General features: G+C 39.5%; 1 protein-coding gene across 3 annotated transcripts in view; it reads left to right on the top strand.

The window, feature by feature from the left end:
- Window positions 1-933: 933 nt before the first annotated feature.
- FAM81B (family with sequence similarity 81 member B) overlaps window positions 934-22311 on the top strand; it is a 56236-nt gene continuing 34858 nt past the window's right edge. The window contains exons 1-4 of one of the 3 annotated variants that reach the window (XM_086696368.1): window positions 934-1077; window positions 1751-1842; window positions 5438-5502; window positions 18770-19013. In XM_086696368.1, the coding sequence (XP_086552494.1) occupies window positions 1068-1077; window positions 1751-1842; window positions 5438-5502; window positions 18770-19013 (411 nt within the window). In that variant the 5' untranslated portion in view covers window positions 934-1067. Of the gene's footprint in view, window positions 1078-1744; window positions 1843-5437; window positions 5503-18769; window positions 19014-22311 lie in introns of all 3 variants that reach the window. The other 2 variants (XM_025923839.2, XM_086696427.1) reach the window with 2 other exon arrangements.

The following is a 22311-nucleotide window of genomic DNA, read 5'->3' as shown; positions in this document are numbered from 1 at the left end:
TCTTGGTATCCATAGCCATTGGCTCTCACTCATGGTGTGCCATTTCCCTTGGTGCTTGATAAAATGATGATTAGGATGGTGTAATGAGCTGTTTGGACAGCTTACAAACCATGAAATACTGTATTTCTAAGTGTTAAGGGCTAAGCACTAGAAGACATACCCCTGAAGCAAAAAATCATAGGCAGTATTTATCTGTGGGATCTAAGTTTGTCATTTGGCATCCTGAACATTATGTGTCCTCAGAACAAGGCAAATCTGCCACCATAATTTGAAAAGTAACTCAACCAATAATATAATTTCTGTATATGAGGGCCAAGTAGTATTACCAAAATGTACACATTCCAATTTTAGAACTCAGGAGAATATTTCAGAGCTGAAACAATCAACATCTTGTTGACCAAGTACCCAAGCAAGATTTTCTCTACAGACCCAAAGTTCAAGATTTTATTTATTAAAAAAACAAAAACAAAAAAAAAACAAAAAGCAAAAAACAAAAAAACTCAAGATTTTAATTTGTTTAAAGCCAGGACCTACCACTCCCGTCATTATTGCTGCATTTTTTGTGAGACTCCCCCTAGTGGCCTACAAGAGTTAGCTTCCTGAATGAGTACACTTGGAGGAAGACTGGGGAGTATGGCAGCAGTTCGTTCTCTTTGTCTATCTAATTTGATGGAAACTGGTCTTCCATCAAATGGGAAGGTGAAATCAGGGGAAGGTGTGAATGTCAGCCTAAAAATAACCACTTCCCATCCAATGAGACCAAGAGGTGAAGGACCTAGTGATTTTATGACAATGAGCACTAACTGAAAACCCTTGAAGCTCTGAATCCCTGGGGGCTTGACTTAAAGTGTGGGGGTCAACCCCATTGACATCACAGATCCTTCCTGCAGTCACAATGCTACTGAGCCACACCGGGAAGATGCCCTGGAAACATAAAGACATTAGTCAGATTGTAATCCAGTTTCCTTAGTGCTCTGGCTTTCTGAAAGACAAAACAAAAAGTTCTGCTCCCTTTAAAAAAAAAAAAAATCAAATCAGCAAAAAATAAAGCCAGGAAATCAAGCATCATGAGTGCAGGTATTTAACCCACGGATTACCCAAGGTCTCTAAATTCTCATTCTTTACTACCTTACTTATATTTCTTATTACATATAAGCAAGGTAATAAATCCCAAGGAAGATCCTTGGGTGGCTTGGGCACAATAGTGTGAGAAATCTTTTCCCATTATTTCATAACAGTTTGATCTAAATGAGTGTGTCTCAACAAAATTTCCTAAATGTCTAATGGAAGTACCTGGGATGATAAATTTTTGTAGCTGACTATGGGTGTGATGGGGGCCTGGTGAAGAAATGATGTAGGGGAGGACAGAAGAGGAGGGTGTAAAACCAATTAGAAGCGTCCCTTGGGGCACCTGGGTGGCTCAGTTGGTTAGGCTGCCGACTTCAGTTCAGGTCATGATCTCACCGTTAGTGGGTTTAAGCCCTGCGTCAGGCTGTGTGCTGACAGCTCAGAGCCTAAGCCTATTTCAAATTCTGTGTCTCCCCCTCTCTCTCTGCTCCTCCCTGGCTAGAGCTCTGTCTCTTTGTGTCTCAAAAATAAATAAACATTAAAAAAAAAAAAGAAGCCTCCCTGAACTTTTGCCATAGGTACAGAAACTGCCCTTAATTTTAAAGAGAAGATTAATACCACTGCAAAAATTCACTTGCCTTAGTTCCTGATCTAATTCAGCATTCTGGTTGCCTAGATACAGATGTAAACAAAAATTCCTCTCCGACTGCAGAGGAACAGCGGAATGAACCTGATGGCCACCTTCCTGGCTCAGTCAGTGACCAAGAAAAGAAAGCAAGTATTTTTAGACATTCATAGTAAAAATAGAATATTTTGTTCAGCTTCTTTAAAGCTTAGCGTTATTCAGAGAGTTCTAAGGGGTCCTAGTAGAGTTGTTTTTCTTTTCACTCTACCTATATTTCTTATTTGTTCTGCTTTTACAAAGTGACTGATGACAGCACAAGCTGAAAAGAAAAGGGGCCTCAATTTGTGGATACATTCATTGGACTGACTTTTAACAGGCAGGGCTAGGTGTTAACAAAATTTGACAATTATTTTTTATAAAGATTCAAAAGAAACTATGATAAATTCGAGATACAGACTTTATCTCTAACATGAAAAAGAGAAGAGCTAAATAGGTTTCTTTTATTGGTACTTGTCATTAATGAAAAAGAACATTCAAAGAAGCAGTAGTTTTAGCCCTCATCAGTGGATGAAGCCTCTTGTGATAGAAAGAGCACTGGAAAGCTAGCACAATATCAATATCAAGCATTGATCTTTGGTATCTGATGGCTGTACCATACCCAGGCTGTGTGACTTTTAGCAGTTACTTAACTTCTCTGTTTCCTCTTCTACAAAATGGGCTAATTAGGCCTAACATACAAAGATGTGAGATTTGAATGAGCCCTAAGAAAAAGGGCTTAGCAAGTAAAAGGGACTCCATCAATAGCTGTAATATAATTATTATCATCATCTATAGGATCTTGAGCAAGTCCACTATTTCTCTAATCCTCACATTCCTCACCTATAAAAATAATCATTTTAGGGGTGCCTGGGTAGCTCAGTTGTTCAAGGGTCCGACTCTTGGTTTGGGCTCAGGTCATGATCTCATGGGTTCGTGAGTTTGAGACCTATGTGGGGCTCCTTGTGGAGCCTGCTTGAGATTATCAGTCTCTCCTTCCTTCTCTCCCTGCCCCTCCCCAACTCACACTCTCTCACACTGTCTCTCTCTCTCTCAAAATAAATAAACTTAAAAAAACAATCATCTTAAATTTTTCTGTGATGAAGTAGGATCTCAGTAACCATGATTCCCACCTTATAGGACATCATATATGTGAAAGGTTTTTTTTTTTTAATTTTTTAATCTTTATTTATTTTTGAGAGAGAGACAGAGTGTGAGCAGGGGAGTAGCAGAAAAAGAGGGAGACACAGAATCAGAAGCAGGCTCCAGGCCCTGAGCTGTCGGCACAGAGCCTGACGTGGGGCCTGAACCCATGAACTGTGAGATCATGACCTGAGCTGAAGTCGGATACTCAACCCACTGAACCACCGAGGCGCCCCTATGTGAAAGTATTTTATAGGCCATTAAGCCATAAAGGATCATAGCATTTTAAGGTATTCTTATAAAGCCGATGAAAACTGACACACATAAAAAAATCCCATGTTGTTCCTGAGAATTGTTAATATAATTACATTCTTGCTTGTAGAAATAGGGATGAAACAGAGATGACTCTTATATTCAATTACCAAAGATATAGAAATTTACATATTACCTTAGATACATCAAAAATTGCAGAGAAGAAAGAGGAAACAGATATGTCACAATGTTAATGACTTTTGCTCTATGTAAGTAGTACAATTACAATAAGATTTCTTTTTTCTGTAACTTTTACTTTTCTATATTTTCCCAAATTCTCCTCCATTATCAGGTTTAACATTTATTATTATTTTTTTTTAATTTTAATTTTTTTTTTTCAACGTTTATTTATTTTTGGGACAGAGAGAGACAGAGCATGAACGGGGGAGGGGCAGAGAGAGGGAGACACAGAATCGGAAACAGGCTCCAGGCTCTGAGCCATCAGCCCAGAGCCCGACGCGGGGCTCGAACTCACGGACCGCGAGATCGTGACCTGGTTGAAGTCGGACACTCAACCGACTGCGCCACCCAGGCGCCCCATCAGGTTTAACATTTATTACTTTAAAAGTATGTGAGTTGTATTTTTAAGAGGATGCTATTTACAGTTTTCAAAATAAGACTTAAAAATTAATAATATAAAAGTAAAAGATATATATCCAATTGTTTCACTTGAGAAGGGGGAAGGAAACAATAGACCAGTAATTTAGTGTCCTTGGACACAATAGTCACAGACTCTTTCATCCCACAAAAGGGAATGAAAGAACTACTAGGTGCCAAACATGTAAGGCCCAGGACCAGCCAGTTGCTGAGGAAATACCACAGACTCCCTCACACACGCCAGGACAGCCATGGCAAGGTGAGAAAGGAAGAGCTGGCACAGGTCGGGAGCCCAGGACCCAGCGCTGTTCCAGCTCAAAACTGGAGTCAAAACACAAACCAGGGCAGAAGGCCAGTCATGTTCTCTAGGGAGTTAGGATGGTTTCCATAACATGGATACCTGAGTGCCCTGTGGATCAGTGTATATACATCCTCTAGGGGAAGACTCAGCTTCAGGCCATCAGACCCATTGCAGACTCCATTCAGCAAAGGGGAGGCAGGGCCTACGGCACTATCATGGCGATCACTGGCTCCATTCTGAGCATCCTCGAGCCTGTGCTGGTTGACCAATATCAAGTCAGCAGGGTCAGGAGAGCCTATCGTCAGGATTCCTTATTAGCTTCCTTGATAATACATTTCTTTCTTTTTTTTTCTTTTTTTTTTTTTTTAAGTTTTATTGGAGGGGAGAGCTTTCCAATTAAGTCTCTTAGGCCCTACATCAAGAAGTAAGACGTGGTAATTCCTTAGGCATTTGCAAAACGAATGATTCCTGTATGTAGGTCTTAAATTTTACTCTGCTCACCATTACAGTATACAATAATATAAACCAAGACAAAATATCCCAGGAAAAATATTTTGTTTAAGTTTTAAGCAGAGGTGGAATACTACTCATACTCTCCCTATTGAATCCAGTTCAGTGACGGGCTATCAAAATGAACATAAATCTGTGTCCTGTTTTTAATCTTAAAAATAAAGAACATTAGAGTTTAAAACAGTTTTAGCATATGCCAAACAATGAGTGCATTTGGTGAACTCTTTCCTCCCAGAAATGCTGAAATATTATGAACTTTGATGCAGTGGAACTTTCTTTCTAGTAGCACCATGTTATTGAATTAGGTAAGTGTTCATACAGTCAGTTCTACTTAATACTAGTAAGTAATGTACATAACTTGTGCTCTACTTTTATTTCTCATTGACTATAATAATCTGACATCCAGGTTTCCTAGAAAACAAAGTTATCTGGATAGACCAGATTTCTAGTTTTGGAGTTTGTTTTTGAAAATTAGCTGATTCCCCGCAGAAATTAGTATGATGGAATAATTCACTCCGTGAGAACTTCTTTAGTAACTCAGCCAATAATCAATGGATATTTCACTTTAAAAATTTTCTAAGAATAATCCATGGTTTGACTTGTCTAAAAAGTTTTTTCTGACTGTGATACCAATCTATGAAATGCAGCTCTCTAGTATCTTTCCAGAACTTGACTTTGGTTTTAGTCTCCAGAAACACAGATGGGGCATGTGCAAGTTTAACTGGGCTGATAGTCTATGGTATATATTTTGCTTAAAACTAAAATATTTATATAAAAATAACATGGATAAGACTTCTGTATAAAGTAGATGATGATACATTTTAAACCCGTGACCTGTATTTTAGGTAAGATTATCTCCAGCCACAATGTCAGCTAAGAATTCTACGGATCTAGTTGAATATGTTGACAGGTAAGTTGGTAAATTACAACGTGTTTTAACTACTTACTATATTTAATGATTCAGCTAGAGATTCAAGTGCCTGAATGAGATGTTTGAGTTCATCTAAACTAGTTCTCTGCTTTCAGAAGAGACGCATTAAATCATGTCAGAAGATGAACCTCTCTATGCTATTCCTTTCTGATTCAGAAAACAAGCCAGTTTTATTTTATTAATTTATTTAAAGCCTCCTCTTTAAATAACTTCCATAGGTTCCTATAGATTATGAATAATGCCACACGAGTGACATGAAAAGATTGATACAGGTACCTATGACTTTCAAAGTAAACCAATAAATCTATTAACAATTTCATGATTAAAACTCAGACAATTTGTAAGTATGTTAAATTAATCATCAGAAAATTTTGTTTCTGCTGTCGAGTGCCACACCTGGAGCTCATCCAGGGAAGGACTGCAGAAGAGGGTCTACTCTGGGGACTTGGAAATAGGACATATTATTAATGAAAGTGCAGTGTCCAAAAGATCCTAGAACTCTAGTTTGTAAAGGTGCGATCACAGAGGCAATGCATATTTGTTTGAATTGTTTTCTATTTTGTATGTCAGGAGATTTGGTCTGATGCAACAATTAATGCTTTTAGGACACTTGGGATTTAGTCTCGGGACTTGCACTAATTGTCTGTATGACCTCAGTCAGGCCCATCATGTGTCTTGACTTTGGTTCTTTCATTTGCCAAATGAAGAGGTTTGATTAGAAGCTCTTAGGACCCACTATAGTTTTTAAAAAATTCTGGTCATAAAATATACATTATGACAAACAAGAAAAATTATCAAACAAAAGAAATGATCAAACAACATGAGAAAAGTCTAAATACTGAATTTTCATTTTTTTAAATTACCTTTAACAATGAAGATGATAAATAATTTTTGAAGATGACAAACATTTTAAATTCACTGATTTTTTTATCACAGTCTGTTCACATGAAGGATTTCCCTGATCCTTTGCCAATCGAATGAACACACCACACAGAGTTCAACCACAATATTTCAGCCCCTCTTTTCATGCTGCCCATAACTTGTACTTGTTTATGTGACAATAAGGTCATAATCAAGGGAAAATGAAACCATCAAGGGAAAAGGATTTTTTAATGTTTAAAAATACAGTATTAGGAAAGGTGACATTTTTTCTCAGCTAAGGACAATGATTGTGGTGTGCATAAAAATAATTATTTTACAGGGACATATTAGCTACACTTGCCATCCAAGGAGGAATGGGAGACTTATTCTTACTTGAATCTACACATGACAAATAGAAAATAGAAATCATTCTTCTGATCTGTCAAATTCCAGTATGAACCCAAGTGGATTTCTTTAGCCCAGGCTGCTGACCTACATACCAGGAGATGACAGAACAAATTCCTGGAAGACCATGACAAACCTACAAAGAAATTCAAGGAAATTTTTGCCCTTTCTTGGATTCCAGAGAAACTAAAATTAAGACAAAAGGGGAGAAATATTATGTAATTCAAAGCAAAAGTATAATGAAGATTATCTGGTGCCAACATTCATTTCTTCCTTGATCTCCTCCAAAACCCCTCTCTTGTGGTCTAAGCCATATATCTATAACTCCTAGGTACCACCTAAGATGGTTGGGGTTTTTTTGTTTTGTTTTGTTTTGTTTTGTTTTGATCTTTCCCCTCTAATCTCCCAGAGCAGTCTGCAAGCTCCCGAAACGCAGGGACTATAGGATATTATGCTTTCTGATCACGGAGTATTGAATATTGATTCCTGCAGAACCATAGTGGACAGACTGAATGGAGAGTCTAGTGGAACAGCTGAGTCTTTAAGACTCTGCCTCATGCAGTAGACTCCTGGGTAGCTGATTAACTGGTAAAGCAAGGTGGCACACAGGCATTTCAATAATCAGTGAAGGTACTTCGAACTGACATGCTAACTCCAAAAACATAAACATAAAAAACAATTTAAAAAATAGCTTCATCCTTCAAGTCATAGTATTCATTGAGTGACAATAGATTTATTGATATGCAGAGAGGGTAATAACAGAAGCAAAAGTCATTATGAACTTAAGCTACCAGAATCTATATTACATATTCTCAGAGGTTCTGCCTTATAAATCTATACGGGAATATTTATAGGAAATACTGAAAAAACAACAACAACAAAACTAATAATAACAGCCCCAAAAAAGTGAGAATGAGCAATAAAATGGGTAATACATACCCTAAGAAAAAGGTTTGTCTAGAGACATGCACATTAAAAGACCTGGCAGACCAAGCACTGACAAGGCTCTTCCCAGCCTCAAGCAGTTGGAACAACACCCACACATTATAGTACTTGTTAAATATTAGGTCATATTAATAATCCATGGAACAGGGGGAGGCGGAATGCTTGCAATCATTTATAGGACAAGTACGGTGACATTATATTAAAGGCAGTAAATAATTCTGATTTCCACAATGTGTTCGTGGATTCACAGTGGCAGTGTGGCCAATGCTCATTTAAGCTTCATTGAACAGAAAAGCACCAAAGCCTTTTTTTTCTTTTTCTTCTTTTTGTCCCTGCTGGTGGAAGGATCACCACATTGAGGCCAGGTGCCTCAGGTCCGCTCTTGAATCTGCCTCTAATTAATTAGCTATGGGACCTTGAGAAAGAGGAAATGCCTTTTCTTTGTGGGCAATCTCTGCCTCTTCTCTAAAACGGGGTGGAGGGGCGCCTGGGTGGCGCAGTCGGTTAAGCGTCCGACTTCAGCCAGGTCACGATCTCACGGTCCGGGAGTTCGAGCCCCGCGTCGGGCTCTGGGCTGATGGCTCAGAGCCTGGAGCCTGTTTCCGATTCTGTGTCTCCCTCTCTCTCTGCCCCTCCCCCGTTCATGCTCTGTCTCTCTCTGTCCCCAAAATAAATAAACGTTGAAAAAAAAATTAAAAAAAATAAAAAAAAAAATAAAACGGGGTGGAGTTTTAAGTGATGATGAGCAGCCTGAGTCCCAAGGGCTCTCTGTGTTCAAAATCAAATCCAGATTTCACTTCCAGGATGCAGCTCAGAAAGCTGCCTCTATGTGCTACTTTCTCAACTCTGGCCATAATTTCTCATAAGCATTCTTTTATGTAATAAGGCAAATGGCTAAGATTTAAGAACATGGACTATTACCCCTTGGGATTTAATTTTGAATAAAAAACAAATTCTGCCTATGAATCTCTTTTTATTTTTCTTCAACTGACTGCTGGAAAAAAATTCTTAACACTGAATCAATAATTTCTAAGGTCTCTTCCATCCCTCAAATTCTTTGGTCTTCTAAAACTGGTTATTACCTTTTATTCACTTAACAAATACTTACTGAGCATTTATTATGTGCTGGGCATTATGTTAGGCACTTAGATAGTCATTAGCAAACAAAACAAAGATCCCTGCCCTCACGGGGATTCCATTCTAGCAGGAGGAAGGGACACACATTGTTAGATAGCCTGTCAGGGCAGGCCTCACTGAGACATCAGATGTGAGCAAAAACTAGGAGATGAGGGAGTTGGCCATGTGGACATATGTGGGAAGAGTAACGTTTCCAAGGCAGGAACCTTCCCGAGGTGTGGCTGAAAAGGCAAGGGGGTAAAGATGGCTGGGATAAAAAAAGAGGGAAGTATAAACTTGAACCACCATGTCCCCTGGGCCAGGAAAATGAAGTTGTTTGTTATGGAGGAGTTGTCCAGTACATATCTCAGAAATTCTCTCAGGAGTACAGTTTGGGAAGATGAGGGGTCTGGCTGACAACCAAAGAATGGTATTTAAAATTGGGATACATAAAACTCTAAGTGAAATAGGCAAAAGCATACATGATTGATGATTTCTCCTTGTGAGTAGGATATGGCATTCAGGGCCTGTGAAGTATTTATTTTCAAGGTTTTCTCTTACTACCATGGCAGACATTTTATTGTATTGTGATGCATTGCTTTGCTTGGTACAAGATGATGATAGATATTTCACATTACAGTACACAAGAAAGGAAGACAAAACACTGTTGGTTGAGCTTTCTATGGGATAGGTCATGTTAGGTTGGAGGACTTTCTGGTTTTGTTTTGCAACATCATATCCATCATTGAGGGCAACCAGCTCCCAGGTGAGAAAGCTCAAAACAGTCTGGGCAGCTTGGGAAGGAAGGGATACATGGGGCACTCAGGGTTCATTAGCAAGGTTTTTTATGATCTGGCAAACCCTCTTACACCCTGCACAACTCCCTGGTCTCACTGACCATGTTTGTTGTTAAAGAGTCCAGTTCTTAGTCCATGTTAATCTTCTCATTTAATCCTCTCAATAACCCTAACAGCGGCATAGTGTCACTATTTTAAATATGAAGACCCTGGGGTTCAAAGGAGTCAAATATTTGTCCAAGTGCACATAATACTATGACAGAACCAAGATTCTAATCCAGAAATCTATGTCTAAGTTATTCCAAAGCCTGTTTTCTTAACCACCCCTCTATCCACATTCCCTGCCAGCTATCCTCTCAAGACACACACACACACACACACACACACACACACACACACACACACAGACATTTAACCTCCAGCCCATCCCTGGACCATAGAAGATGTGATTCAACCATAGATTTCTGATCTTCCTCCACTAGGGCCCCTCTGGGAGGAGTGGCCAACCTGGACTCACAGCATCCTATCTGTGCCTGGGAGGTGCTGCCATCAGCCACAGTGCAGTCTCTTATTCCTCTCTAGCATCTTCTCACTGCCTGCCCCGCAACCTGTGATGGGCAAGACTCTGGCTGTGGGTGGACACAGCTACCGGAATTGGGCACAACCCACAACACCCACATATTGCTCAAGGCAGGGCCTGCCCAGATGAAGTTCAGTCCCTCCCACCCCAGGAGGCCCCCTGGATTCCCGCCACACCTATGAGCTTCTGCTCAAGTCTGAGAAATGCACTGAGGTCAGGTTGAGCCAGACTCAGTTCTCTAGAGCAGAGAGGGAGCCCCTCCAGCCTCTGGGCTTCAGTGAGGATCCTTAGGATTCCACAGTGAGATGTGAGCCAAGCAGAGGAAAGGTAACTGGTAATTACATAATGTATTCTGAGGTAACACAATATAACAGGAAGAGCTACTAAGTAGTCTAAGCAAAGCTGCTGTGATGTAGGAAAGAGTCAAAGAAGCAAATTAAAATATTTCCCAGCTGAGTGACTGACAATCTCCAAGTTTCAGTTTCCATCTGAATTGAGAAAAATTTTACCTATGCCATGGGGGTAGTTGTGGGGATGAAATGAAATGATGTATATAAAAATGACACGTCAGGGGCACCTGAGTGGCACAGTCTGTTAAGCATCCAACTCTTGATCTCAGCTCAGGTCATGATCTCACAGTTCGTGAGAGCAAGACCCCCATCGGGCTCTGTGCTAATGGTGCGGAAACTGCTTGGGATTGTGTCTCTCCTTCTCTCTGCCCCTCCCCAACTTCTCCTCTCTATCTCTCTCTCAAAAATAAATAAATAAACTTAAAAAAATTGTTTAAATGACATGTAAACTATGAGCATTATATAAAAATAAGACTGTGTAATAATAAATTCCTTACATTTCTCCATGGCTAGGAACTCCCCTTAAATAACTTACCATCTGTATTAGTTTCCTAGGGCTTCCATAACACAGTATCATAAACTGGGAAGGTTAAAACAACAGATATTTATTGCCTCACATTTCTAGAGGTTAGAAGTCTAAAACCAAGGTGTCATCAGGGTTGTTTTTTTTCTGAGGGCTCTGAGGAAGAATCTTTTTCATTCCTCTCTCTTAGCTTCTGGTGACAGCTGGTGATTGCTGGTGTTCCTTGACTTCTAGATACACCACTTCAATTTCTACCACCATTTTTACATGGTATTCTCCATATGTCTCCATTTTTACATAGCCATTTTCTTATAAGGGCATCAGTCATATTGGATTATGGCCCCACCCTCCCCCCATGACCTCATCTTAACTAATTACATCTGCAATGACCTTACTTCCAAATAAGATCACATTTTGAGGTACTAAGAATTAGGACTTCAACATATCTCCTTGTGGGGATACAATTCAGCCCATGATTCCATCTAATAATTACTAATAATTATAGTAAGAACATTTGTATATGACACTTATAGACGTTGCAAAGCACTTCAAGTACATTAAGTAAATTGATATCCTTCAGTCAGTTGGTAGGGCAGGAGTCATGATCTCCACAGGACACAAAGATCTCTCCTCTGGACAACCTAAGAAAGGTTAAAGATAATAAGTGGCAGAGACAGCCCTTGAACCCTGGTCTTCTGACTCCAAATACGGTATTCTTTACCCGGGAGACTGACATAAATAACACGTACATCCCCAAAATAGCAAGGCAATATGGAAAAGTGTCACAAAATAACTACAAAATGCTGTAAGAACTCCAAATATCATCAAAACTACTTGCTAGAGCAGTTTACATACACTTTGCCTATAAGTATAACTCATCATGCCCTCATTCACACAGAGACTCTGGAACACTTGCCAACTGAATGCCTCCCACAAGGAAGCCAATCACAACAGGTGCATCATTAATTCTGTAATTTTAATGAAAATTTTACTAACAAAGTGTTTGCCTCATATAGCATATAACTGTTTTGCTAGAAATTATCTACAACCAGTCTCCTTCTCCAGTCTCTCTTGGCCATGTCCTTATTTAGAGTCCTCTCCTCCAGGCTCCTTTAGGCAGACCTCATGCTGGCACAACCCTATTGGCTTTGGTCTGCCTCTTCCCCACCTGTACCCATGAACCTGGAGTTGCCTCCATCTCAATCCTAAAGCATTCAGTCTTGTGTAAAACCCAGCAATGGAGGCTTGTCTAGCTGCCAAAATCCATTCGCCAGGGTGGTTAGAAATAAGCAACAGAGAAACTACGGAAAATATTTTTTTCAATTTCATTGTTCCATAAACTTACAGGTTATTTTTGTGAGGCATCAAAATGTTCTCTAAAATTTCACTTCACGTGTGTGTGTGTTGTGTGTGTTGCAGGACTGTATGCACTGAGAATGGAACTAGGCATAGAAGATCTCCCAAAAATGAAATTTTTTTTCAGTTATACTCTTCATTGTTCTAGAAAAGAACTCAAATTTTCAAATTTCTGCATCTTGAGTATTACAGGCTGACAAAATAGTTATCAGAATCTCCTAAGTAAATTTAGTGCTTGATTCACAAGAACAGAACAGGCAGAGAAGTGAGAGGCTCTAGGTACGGATGCCTCTGCCAGCAACAGCACAGCTGGTACAAGTCACACCGAATCACAGAGAAACAGAACTCAGAGTTTGTGGAAAATCTGTTCAGATTCAGTTGTCAGCTACATAATCAATGATTTATGTAAAGCCCAAATATCTCTCTGAAAAGGCCCCCTGGGAATTCTTTCTCCTGTGCTTAGTAACTCCATCTGGACTAGTCTGGAATATTCAGTCATTTCTTTCCTTTCACAGTTAAATTTAGATGTAAGTCCCACTGATACAATACACTAATAAAACAGTGCTTTCTTTTTTTTTTTTTTTTAATTTACTGAAAATTAGAGTGACCACATCTTGTTACTCAGTTTTTAACCATTTGGATGATCTTTGAAAAATGGTATCAGGAAACTCTCTTAGAAGACTGAGACTGTTCATACGTGTGTCTTTCCAGTTGTTGATTTAGAAAGTCAATTGCAAAATAACATTCTCTTTTTTTAAGTTATTTTTGAGAGAGAGAGTGCACATACACACACACGTGCGCATGGGAGAGGGGCAGAGAGAGAGAGAGAGACAAAGAGAGAATCCCAAGCAGGCTCCACACCGTGGAGCCCAATGCGGGGCTCAAACTCACAAACTGAGAGATCATGACCTGAGCCAAAATCAAGAGTTAGACACTTAACTGATGGATTCACCCAGGCACCCCCATGATATTCTCTTTTGTTATGGTAATGGAAATGGAAAAATATATAAGCTCTGTGTTTATCTTGCAGGAATCGTGTAAATAGAATGAAACAGCATTATTTTGTGCTTCATTAAGCATCATTAAGCTTCATCTTTAATGCTTCACTAAGCATTTTTTATTAATAAAAAATAATAAAACTCCCAATTTATAGTAAACCTTAGGCACAAAAAGGAATGCTTTCCACTTAAATATAAAATAACTTCTAAAAATAAATTTTACAAACTAAAGGAAACTATATATCTATCACTTATATAAGTCACTTAATGTCCCTATTGTTGCAGGAAAATACATTTGCATAACACTAGGTGCTGCCCTCCTTACCAGGTTTCTTCCATGTGCCAAATAGCAACATCATTGAGGCCAATCATGGCAAATGGGACCACAGACTGGCGTCTGAGCAGAGGTGGCAGCTTTGTTCCACTGGTCTCTCTGCCACCTTAGGTCTGATTCCTCAAGTTCTTTCTGGACACAATCTTGACACCAGCCAATAAATAGCACACCCAAAGAGTGAGTGAACAGGGGCTCCCCATAACCCTGGGCTGCATTGGTTTTGCTGCCCCTACCACATGCTTCTCACATGTTATCTCTGTATTTACAACCACACAGTGAAGTAGGCCTGTTAGCCCCATTCAAGGATGAATTAATTGAAACACTTGGTTGGTCAGTGGTGGAACCTGTGTTCTGCCATCAGTCTATCTTGCCTACCACCTTGCTAAATTGCTTCTGACTCTCCATATAACTTGAGAGCTCATATTCTCTATTTCACACCTCAGCACTTTATATATTCTGCCTTATCACTCACTGATCACAAACTGAGAATCACTCACTGATTCACATGACCAGTTTTAAATAAATAAATGAGTTTCAATATCTAGAAGACATAGAATCATCTAAGTGTTTACTTAAAATGTTTATTCTTGCTCTGTCCCCCTCAACACCCAAATTGTGATCTAACAAATCTATGACAGAGCTAAGGAATCTGCATTGTAACAACTTCCCTCCCTTCTCCACCCCCCATGATATTAATTCAATTTTCTTTATGAGAAACCCTGAATTAAACTAAGTTCCTTGAGGGACAGACCATTATCTATTATGCATGGACTAGAGTAGACATTTAGTAAATACTAATATAGTTTTATTTTAACTGACATTTTTATCGGTAGATTGTTAGATATAGATACAGTGCTTTCAGCTACACAGAACAAAGACTACAACCAAAATGATTAGTCCACATTTTTAAAAATCTAGAGTTTAGTTAATTTGGAGGCTTAGCATCATCAAGCAAGTGTTTTCTATCCTTTTTTTCCGCTATCTTCTTTTCCCTCATGGTCACAAGATGGCTTCAGAAGTTCCAGACATCACACACAGGCATGACAACATCCAGCAAACAAGAGAGAAGTTTCTTCTTAGGTGTTTTTTCTTGAAAGCAAAGAAACATTATCCAGAAACCCCACAATAGGTTTTTCCTTTCACCTGACTGGCCAGGTCAGTCCTACCTAAACCAGCTTCATCTCAACCCAGAAGAATAAGACCACCATGATTGATTTGCCCCCATCCCAAATGACATGGGGGGTGGGAGGATGAACCAAATCAGGCAGTGGTGGTGTGGGTTGGGGGGTTAACTATTAGGAAGTTAACCAACAATGCCTGACACACTGGGAACACCTAAGAGAACACAAATACTAAATTTTGAGAAGAATGTAGCATAATTTATAAGTATCTGTATAGGACTGATGACTAAGGACCAAATTCTCTTTCCCTGGCACATCCAGACTGCAGACTGTGGAGAGGTCAGAAAGCAGCACTAGCTCAAGGAAGGTAACAAGTAAATCTGCCGTCTGCCACTAGGCTATGTGTCACCATCAGCAGGGCCTGACATCCTCTTCCCTTCTGCCTGTGACTCATACATCCAATCGACAGAGCACTGTCAGCATGCTGGGGTTTTAGAGAAATGGAATATATATATATATATATATATATATATATATATATATATATATCCCCATATCCATTTGGTAATATTCCAGAAGAACATTTTTAAGCCAAATGAGTGGTAGAGGGAATCTAATGAAACCCTTAACAAAGCTTTTTTTTTTCCTAAAATGTGCAGGTGACAAGAAAAGGGAACTTCACCCAGGCTGAGGCTATTTTGTACTGCTCAAGAGAAGAAACTGTAAACCTTGAAGCTCAAACAGTAGTCTTCATTGTACCTTCCTCCACCCCCAATTTCCAACAACAGAGCCTTAAGGGAACAAACAGTACAGCCAGAAAAATCAGTCAGTCAATAAACATTTACTGATGACCTACTATGTGTCAGGCACTGTTCTCAGTGTCGGAGGCATTGTGAAGAACAACTTAGATAAAGCACCTGTCCACGGGGAGCTTTCATTCTAGTGATGGAGGGCAGAAAATAAACACCATTAAGATCATTTTAGATAATGATAAATGCTGGGGAGAAGAAGAAATGGGGTATTATGATAGAAAGTGACCTAGGGGAAGACTTGTCTGAGGAGGGAATACTGGATTTGAGACAAAATCAATGAGAAGGAGGCAGCCATGAAGTGACTTCAGGGAAGAGCAGTCTAAGCAGAAAGAACAGCAAGTGCCAAGGCTCTGAACAATGTCCTAGTTTTGCATGGGTGAGGGATGAAAAGAAGATGCATGTGGTTGAATGAGAGTAAATGGATGGAAGAGCAGGAGGAGATGAGGTTGGAAAGGGGAACAAGGATTTTATTCTCAGAAAATGGATAAGCCATTGGAGGGTCTCAGACTTTGAGAAAGACCACTCTAGCTTCCATGTGGAGGATGCACTTTTTGTTCAGATGCAGAAATAGAGGAGATAATGGCGGCCAGGACCAAGAAAGGAAGAGACAACTAAGGAAAGAGTGTATATGAAGCCTGGGGACACTTCTGTGTGTCCTTCCTGCTGCCACTCTATTAGGTCACATGAGTAGCATCAAAGTGAGTCCCCTGCTTCTGCTTATTATCTCTTGGAATTCTAGGAATATAGGAGAGTTAAGCTTAACATTGGATTTTGGAGTCACACAGATGAGTTTCAAAGTTTGACCCTGACATAACTAAGTTGTGTGACCCTTCCTTCTGTCTGATTAATTTTTTTCATTCTGGTATTCTAAATCACTAGTTCATTCTTCAGCTATTTCCTCCTTCATATTATCCCATCTTTTTCTTTATTTCAACCATTATATTTTCACTTGTTTACTTTTTTAACATTTTCTAGTTTTTTGTTTTCATTTTGCTAACATCTTCCCTTCTTTTAATGTTAATTAGCCTTTTAAAAAATGTCTTACGGGGCGCCTGGGTGGCGCAGTCGGTTAAGCGTCCGACTTCAGCCAGGTCACGATCTCGCACTCCGTGAGTTCGAGCCCCGCATCGGGCTCTGGGCTGATGGCTCAGAGACTGGAGCCTGTTTCAGATTCTGTGTCTCCCTCTCTCTCTGCCCCTCCCCCGTTCATGCTCTGTCTCTCTCTGTCCCAAAAATAAATAAACGTTAAAAATAAAAAATGTCTTACTGCGTATATCTTAGTGTTTATCTTCTGTAGAAATCTATAATCCAGTAGGTTATTTGTTGGCTAGTTGGTTTTGGAAGAGACCGTGCTCCTCAAATGTCTTGCTATCTTGGCCTGTGAGTTAATTTTCCCCTGGGGGTTTTGGCCAGACCCAGTTCTCCACTGGAGTCCTGTCAGCTCCAATAAACTCAGGGGGCTGGCATGGATGAGCCCCAGGCCCAGTAAAACCTCCCCATCCTACGAAATAACTTGTCCTGTCAGGTTTTCACCTTTGCTCCTCAGAAAGAAGTAGCATTAGGAGACCAGTGACTTTCCCACCCCTGGAGCCTGTGGAGGTAGGAAGGTATAAAAGCAAATGCTCAAGGTCTGTTTTTACCCCAAGCTTTTTGTTACTGTTGTTTGAGGTTCTTACAGGTCTTCTGCCTTGCCTGATCTTACTCTTGAGGACACTTAAACAAGAATCTGAATTTCACACAACTAGAGCAGTTTGCTATCTAGAAGTAGCAAGAGTAGAACTACAACAGTCCTTCTTCCCCATTTTACCCTCCCACAGCCTTGCTGAATTCTCTCTTGCCCCAGGCCAAAGCGGCCACCTGACTGTGGTTGGGTTGCCCAGGAAACAGGCTCTGAGACAGAGATTGGTGAACAGAAGGCTCATTAAGGAGTGCTCTGGGGTCACTGCCAGGAATGGAAGGAAAAAAAGGATTGTGATACAATTCCACAGGGAGCCCTGAAGCTGAGATGTTCCTTCCAACTTGTTCTGAGATAGAGCAAGTGTGCCAGGCCTTTATAGCCATACATTGACCCATCATTGATTTCAAGCTGCCCCAGGAAATGGACATGGCCTTGAGCAAAGTGACTGTCTTCACCAAGGCGGTTCCCAGAGAAGCTCAGCTGAGGGCTGTCAGCCAGCAGCGCACCCAACACTTAGGAAAATAAGTCCCACCTTCCTGAAAAGGGAGCTGGGGGGCACATCAGGGCACCCCCTGCACCACCCCACACCCTCACCAGTTTAAAATAGCCCCTGCTGCCCAAGGAGGGCAGTTTTCTAATTTTTCTTTCTAGTCACTCCAAGGTTTTAGGAGGGAGAGAGGATAGAAAACCAGCAGTCATGCTAGCTGAGCATTTTGGTCAAGACCATAGGACACCCAGGAAATTTTACTCCTGAGGAACTGTGTAACTCATTTCTTTCTTCAGAGTCTGGGTCACAGAACCAAGCAAAGTGAATTCAATGAAGAAAAAGACACAACAAAGTAGCTTGTCCTTCAAGAGGCTTATCAGTGAAGGGAAAGAGTAATATACTAATGCCAATAGGGGCTATCAGGATTTTACATGCTACTTTACCCTAATTCTTAAGAGCTCTAGCCTATTTCTTTTTTTCTCATTTATTGTGTTTACTTTTTCACTGAACTTCTGACTCTTTCATGAATCTCTGCCTTTGAACTATCATTTCTTCCAAGTTAGTAGGCAGCACTCTCCTCAATGTAGAATTCTCAAGTATTAAATGTATGTGGATCCAAGTTGGCTTGTTAGAATAGTGGGTAAAATATAAAATGATTCCTGCTTAGAAACATGAAAAATGCATAATGTAAGACCAAGGCAGAAGTCAGATCTTGTGAGATGAGAGACAAACCAGGAATCCAACCAGGCCGATTCCTTTAAGGTCCTCCCAAACCTCTCACAGGGGAGATGGTACAGAAGTTAAGTGAAGAGACAAGTTCTGGTTCTGGCTCCTCCAACTCATTCTTGTAATGTCCCTGGTGTTGTTTTCTGTTCCTGACTAGGGGTCATTCTTTTCTTCCTGTGATTCCAAACACCCAGAGAAGGCAGCTAGAAGACAGATTGAACACCCAGGAGCGTACCATCGCTTTCCTCCTTGAACAAGCCTTCCGCATCAAGGAGGAAATCTCTGCTTGTCTTCAAGGGGCCCATGGCTTTCAAAAAGAGGAGTTGCTTGCCAGGAAGCTACTGGAAAGCCACATCCAGACCATCACGAGCATTGTCAAAAAACTGAGCCAAAATATTGAGGTAATTCTTCATTTCCCATACGTTGGCATCATTGCTTGACAATGATGATCAACCACCAATATCATTTTCAACTACAGAAATGACTCACTAGAGCTTAAGTTTAAATGACTACAACATGTAGCCCCAGAGGAAAACAGTTCAACTTTTCAACTGCTCATGTATGCTAAAAAGTAGAAGGAAATTCTATTCAAAAAGCATTTAATATCTATTTTGTGACAGCAGAGAGAATTGTTTAACAGTATGTCAGACATTGTGCTAAGGTGATTATTTTAATCTCAATTTCTGAGATTCTTTTTGTGTAATTGTTTCAAATAGAGCTTTTCATGATACACTGGCAATGACGGTTCACAGGCCCATCACAGTCTGACCCAAGCCATCTCTCTCCCCATCTCCCATCCCCTCACTTCTTTCATTGTGACCACACTGACTCCCAGCTCTTCCTAGAACACACCAAGCATGTTCTGGCTTCAGGGCCTTGGCACTTAATATTCACTCTGGCTGAATCATCTTCCCCTAGACATTCCTGTGAAATGTTCTCCATTGCCTTGAAGTCTGTGCTCAGTTATCACCCTATCAGAGAGGAGTTCCTCAGCATTCTGTAAAAAAGCACCCTTCCCTACCCAGCAGTCACAATCTTCGTTAAATCTTACATTATAGATATTCATAGCATGTATCCATGTGATAAGCAAACTCATAGTCTATATTTGTTAATTGCTTGTTTTCCCCTTCTAATATATGAATATATATATACATGTGTGTGTGTATACCTATATATGTATGTGTGTGTGTATATATATATATTCTAATATATAATGGTGAAGATTCTGTTTTCTTCATTATTAAATAACACAACAGATGACAACAGCACATGGTAGGTAGTCAGCACTCTACATATTTCCCGAATGAATGATGTTTAAGATGTTAAAGGGAAAATAGAATTTCTGATCACAAAAGAAAATATCTATCTTGGTTAAACCAAAATAAACAGATTTTCACTACAAGTCTTTCAGCATTTTTAAGGTGCCAATAGGCATGATGAATCTGGGGTAGAAACTTTCAAGCAAGAGTCCCAGAGAATATACTTTGGGAAACTGACTAAAAATTTGCAGAATTATCATTAAAATTCCCACAACAAATGTCCTCTTTTGCTGTCAGAGAATATAATATAGTGGATCTGACAAACAGACAAACAAAACTCATGCAATTAACTCAGCAAAGACTTCCTTAGGACTTTGTTTATAAAGCTAAGGATATTTATTAATTTATTTTCCATCTGTAGGGTCTGGCAAACCCTAGGATGCATTAGAGGGAGTATAGAAGTTAAAAAAAAAATCTTAGTGAACTTTTAAAAGGTACTTCATTGGTATTTAGCACATACTGAATTGACCCCAGTGCCTAAAAGTCAGTACCATTTCTCAAAGTGGTCGAAGGTGTTTCCAGCATAACAGTGGTGAGAAAATGATGAGGTTAGCGGCTCAGCGCCTTTGACATGATGACCAAACCAAGTATAGCACTCGCACTAAACAAGGTACCATTTAAAAGTCAAAAGTTGGGGCGCCTGGGTGGCGCAGTCGGTTAAGCATCCGACTTCAACCAGGTCACGATCTCGCGGTCCGTGAGTTCGAGCCCCGCGTCAGGCTCTGGGCTGATGGCTCAGAGCCTGGAGCCTGTTTCCGATTCTGTGTCTCCCTCTCTCTCTGCCCCTCCCCCGTTCATGCTCTGTCTCTCTCTACCCCAAAAATAAATAAACGTTGAAAAAAAAAATTAAAAAAAAAAAAAGTCAAAACTTGCTGGTAATTGAAAAGAGAGTAGCATTCTCAGAAATGAGAAATGGTTGTTACATGTTGATTATATTTGTCAAAATCCATTCAGATATATACTTTGGTACCTTTTAATACTATTAATTATACCTCAGTAAAATAATCTTAATTTTAAGAGGGAAATTATTTCCAGAAGTCTAGAAATCTGTTTTCTTTATTTTTTTTAACATTTATTCATTTTTGAGACAGAGAGAGAGAGCGAGCTGCCAGCACAAAGCCTGATGTGGGGCTCAAACTCACTGAGGGCAAGATCATGACCCGAGCTGAAGTTGGATGCTTAACTGACTGAGCCACCCAGGCACCCCATTAGAAATCTTGTTAAGGGCTTCTTTTCCTATAATAATTGGTTGTCTTAGATTAGCTCTGAAAAAAAGACAAAATATTTTCCCAAAACTCTAAAATCTCAAAATATATGCCATCCTGTTAAGGGGATGAGGAGGACTGGTCTATGAGGAAAATGAATTAGAAAATATTTTAAAGTCTGTAGACAACATAGTTAAACATCATAAAGAAGAAACTATTAGGCTACCTTTAGTAAATAACTAATACTATAACGTGCTCTTTATAGTGAAATAGGTGCTATTCAAGTATTTTTTAAAAGCCTAAACTCATTAACGAGGTCAGTCCATTGCAAACTGACCAGCAAGACAGATTCAAGTGTGGGCTGAAGCTTGACTTGGACCTATGAAAGGAATTAAAAAAAAAAATGTTTTTAATCAACCATAATTGCAGCAGTTGCTTGTTCCTTTTTATATTCAAACTATTTGTTTTTCAAGCTGGCAGCTAATTACAAATTTTAAAATTAATTTATTTTAAACTCAAGGAAAGAGAATTTTATGTATCACATTTATTTTGTTTATTTATTTTGTTTCTTTTTCCCACCAACTTGTAAGAGCAATACTTGTTCATTGTAATTATTTTGAAAGCTTAAGAAAAAAATGTTTAAACCTGGGGGAAAAAATTCTCAATTCCCCTACCAAATGGCAATTTCTACAAACACCCAGATTCATTACCTTCAAGTCCTTCCACATATTCCATTAGGAGGCTGGGACTACATTTGTAAGCATAATCTTTAATATAAAATTATATCATACACTCACGTCATTAAAGGTTCTTTGTACAGTGCACACACCATGATTTGCTAAGTCATTCTGTTAATATTAAAATACCCTTGCTCATAAGTATAGGTCTGTATTTGGATTATTTCCATAGTATAAATTCTTAGAAGTAGAACTCCAGGGTGTGGACACTGTAAAGGCTCTTGATACATGTTGCCAAATTGGTTTCCAGAAAGTTTATACTTACACTTCCATTAGCATTACACAAGAGTGCTTTTTCATGGGCCTACACCAGCATTGAGATGTATTGTTTTAACTTCACTAATTTAATGGGATAGAGATGAGATCTTTCTCTCGTTTTCACTTTTTAATTTTTTTTTTAACGTTTATTTATTTTTGAAACAGAGAGAGACAAAGCAT

Source organism: Puma concolor, chromosome A1 (assembly GCF_028749965.1).
Source record: "Puma concolor isolate L17-30 chromosome A1, mPumCon1.1.hap2, whole genome shotgun sequence".
Lineage (NCBI taxonomy): Eukaryota > Metazoa > Chordata > Mammalia > Carnivora > Felidae > Puma > Puma concolor.
Note: the sequence above shows the minus strand (reverse complement) of the source record. Positions and strands in the feature narration are given on the sequence as shown.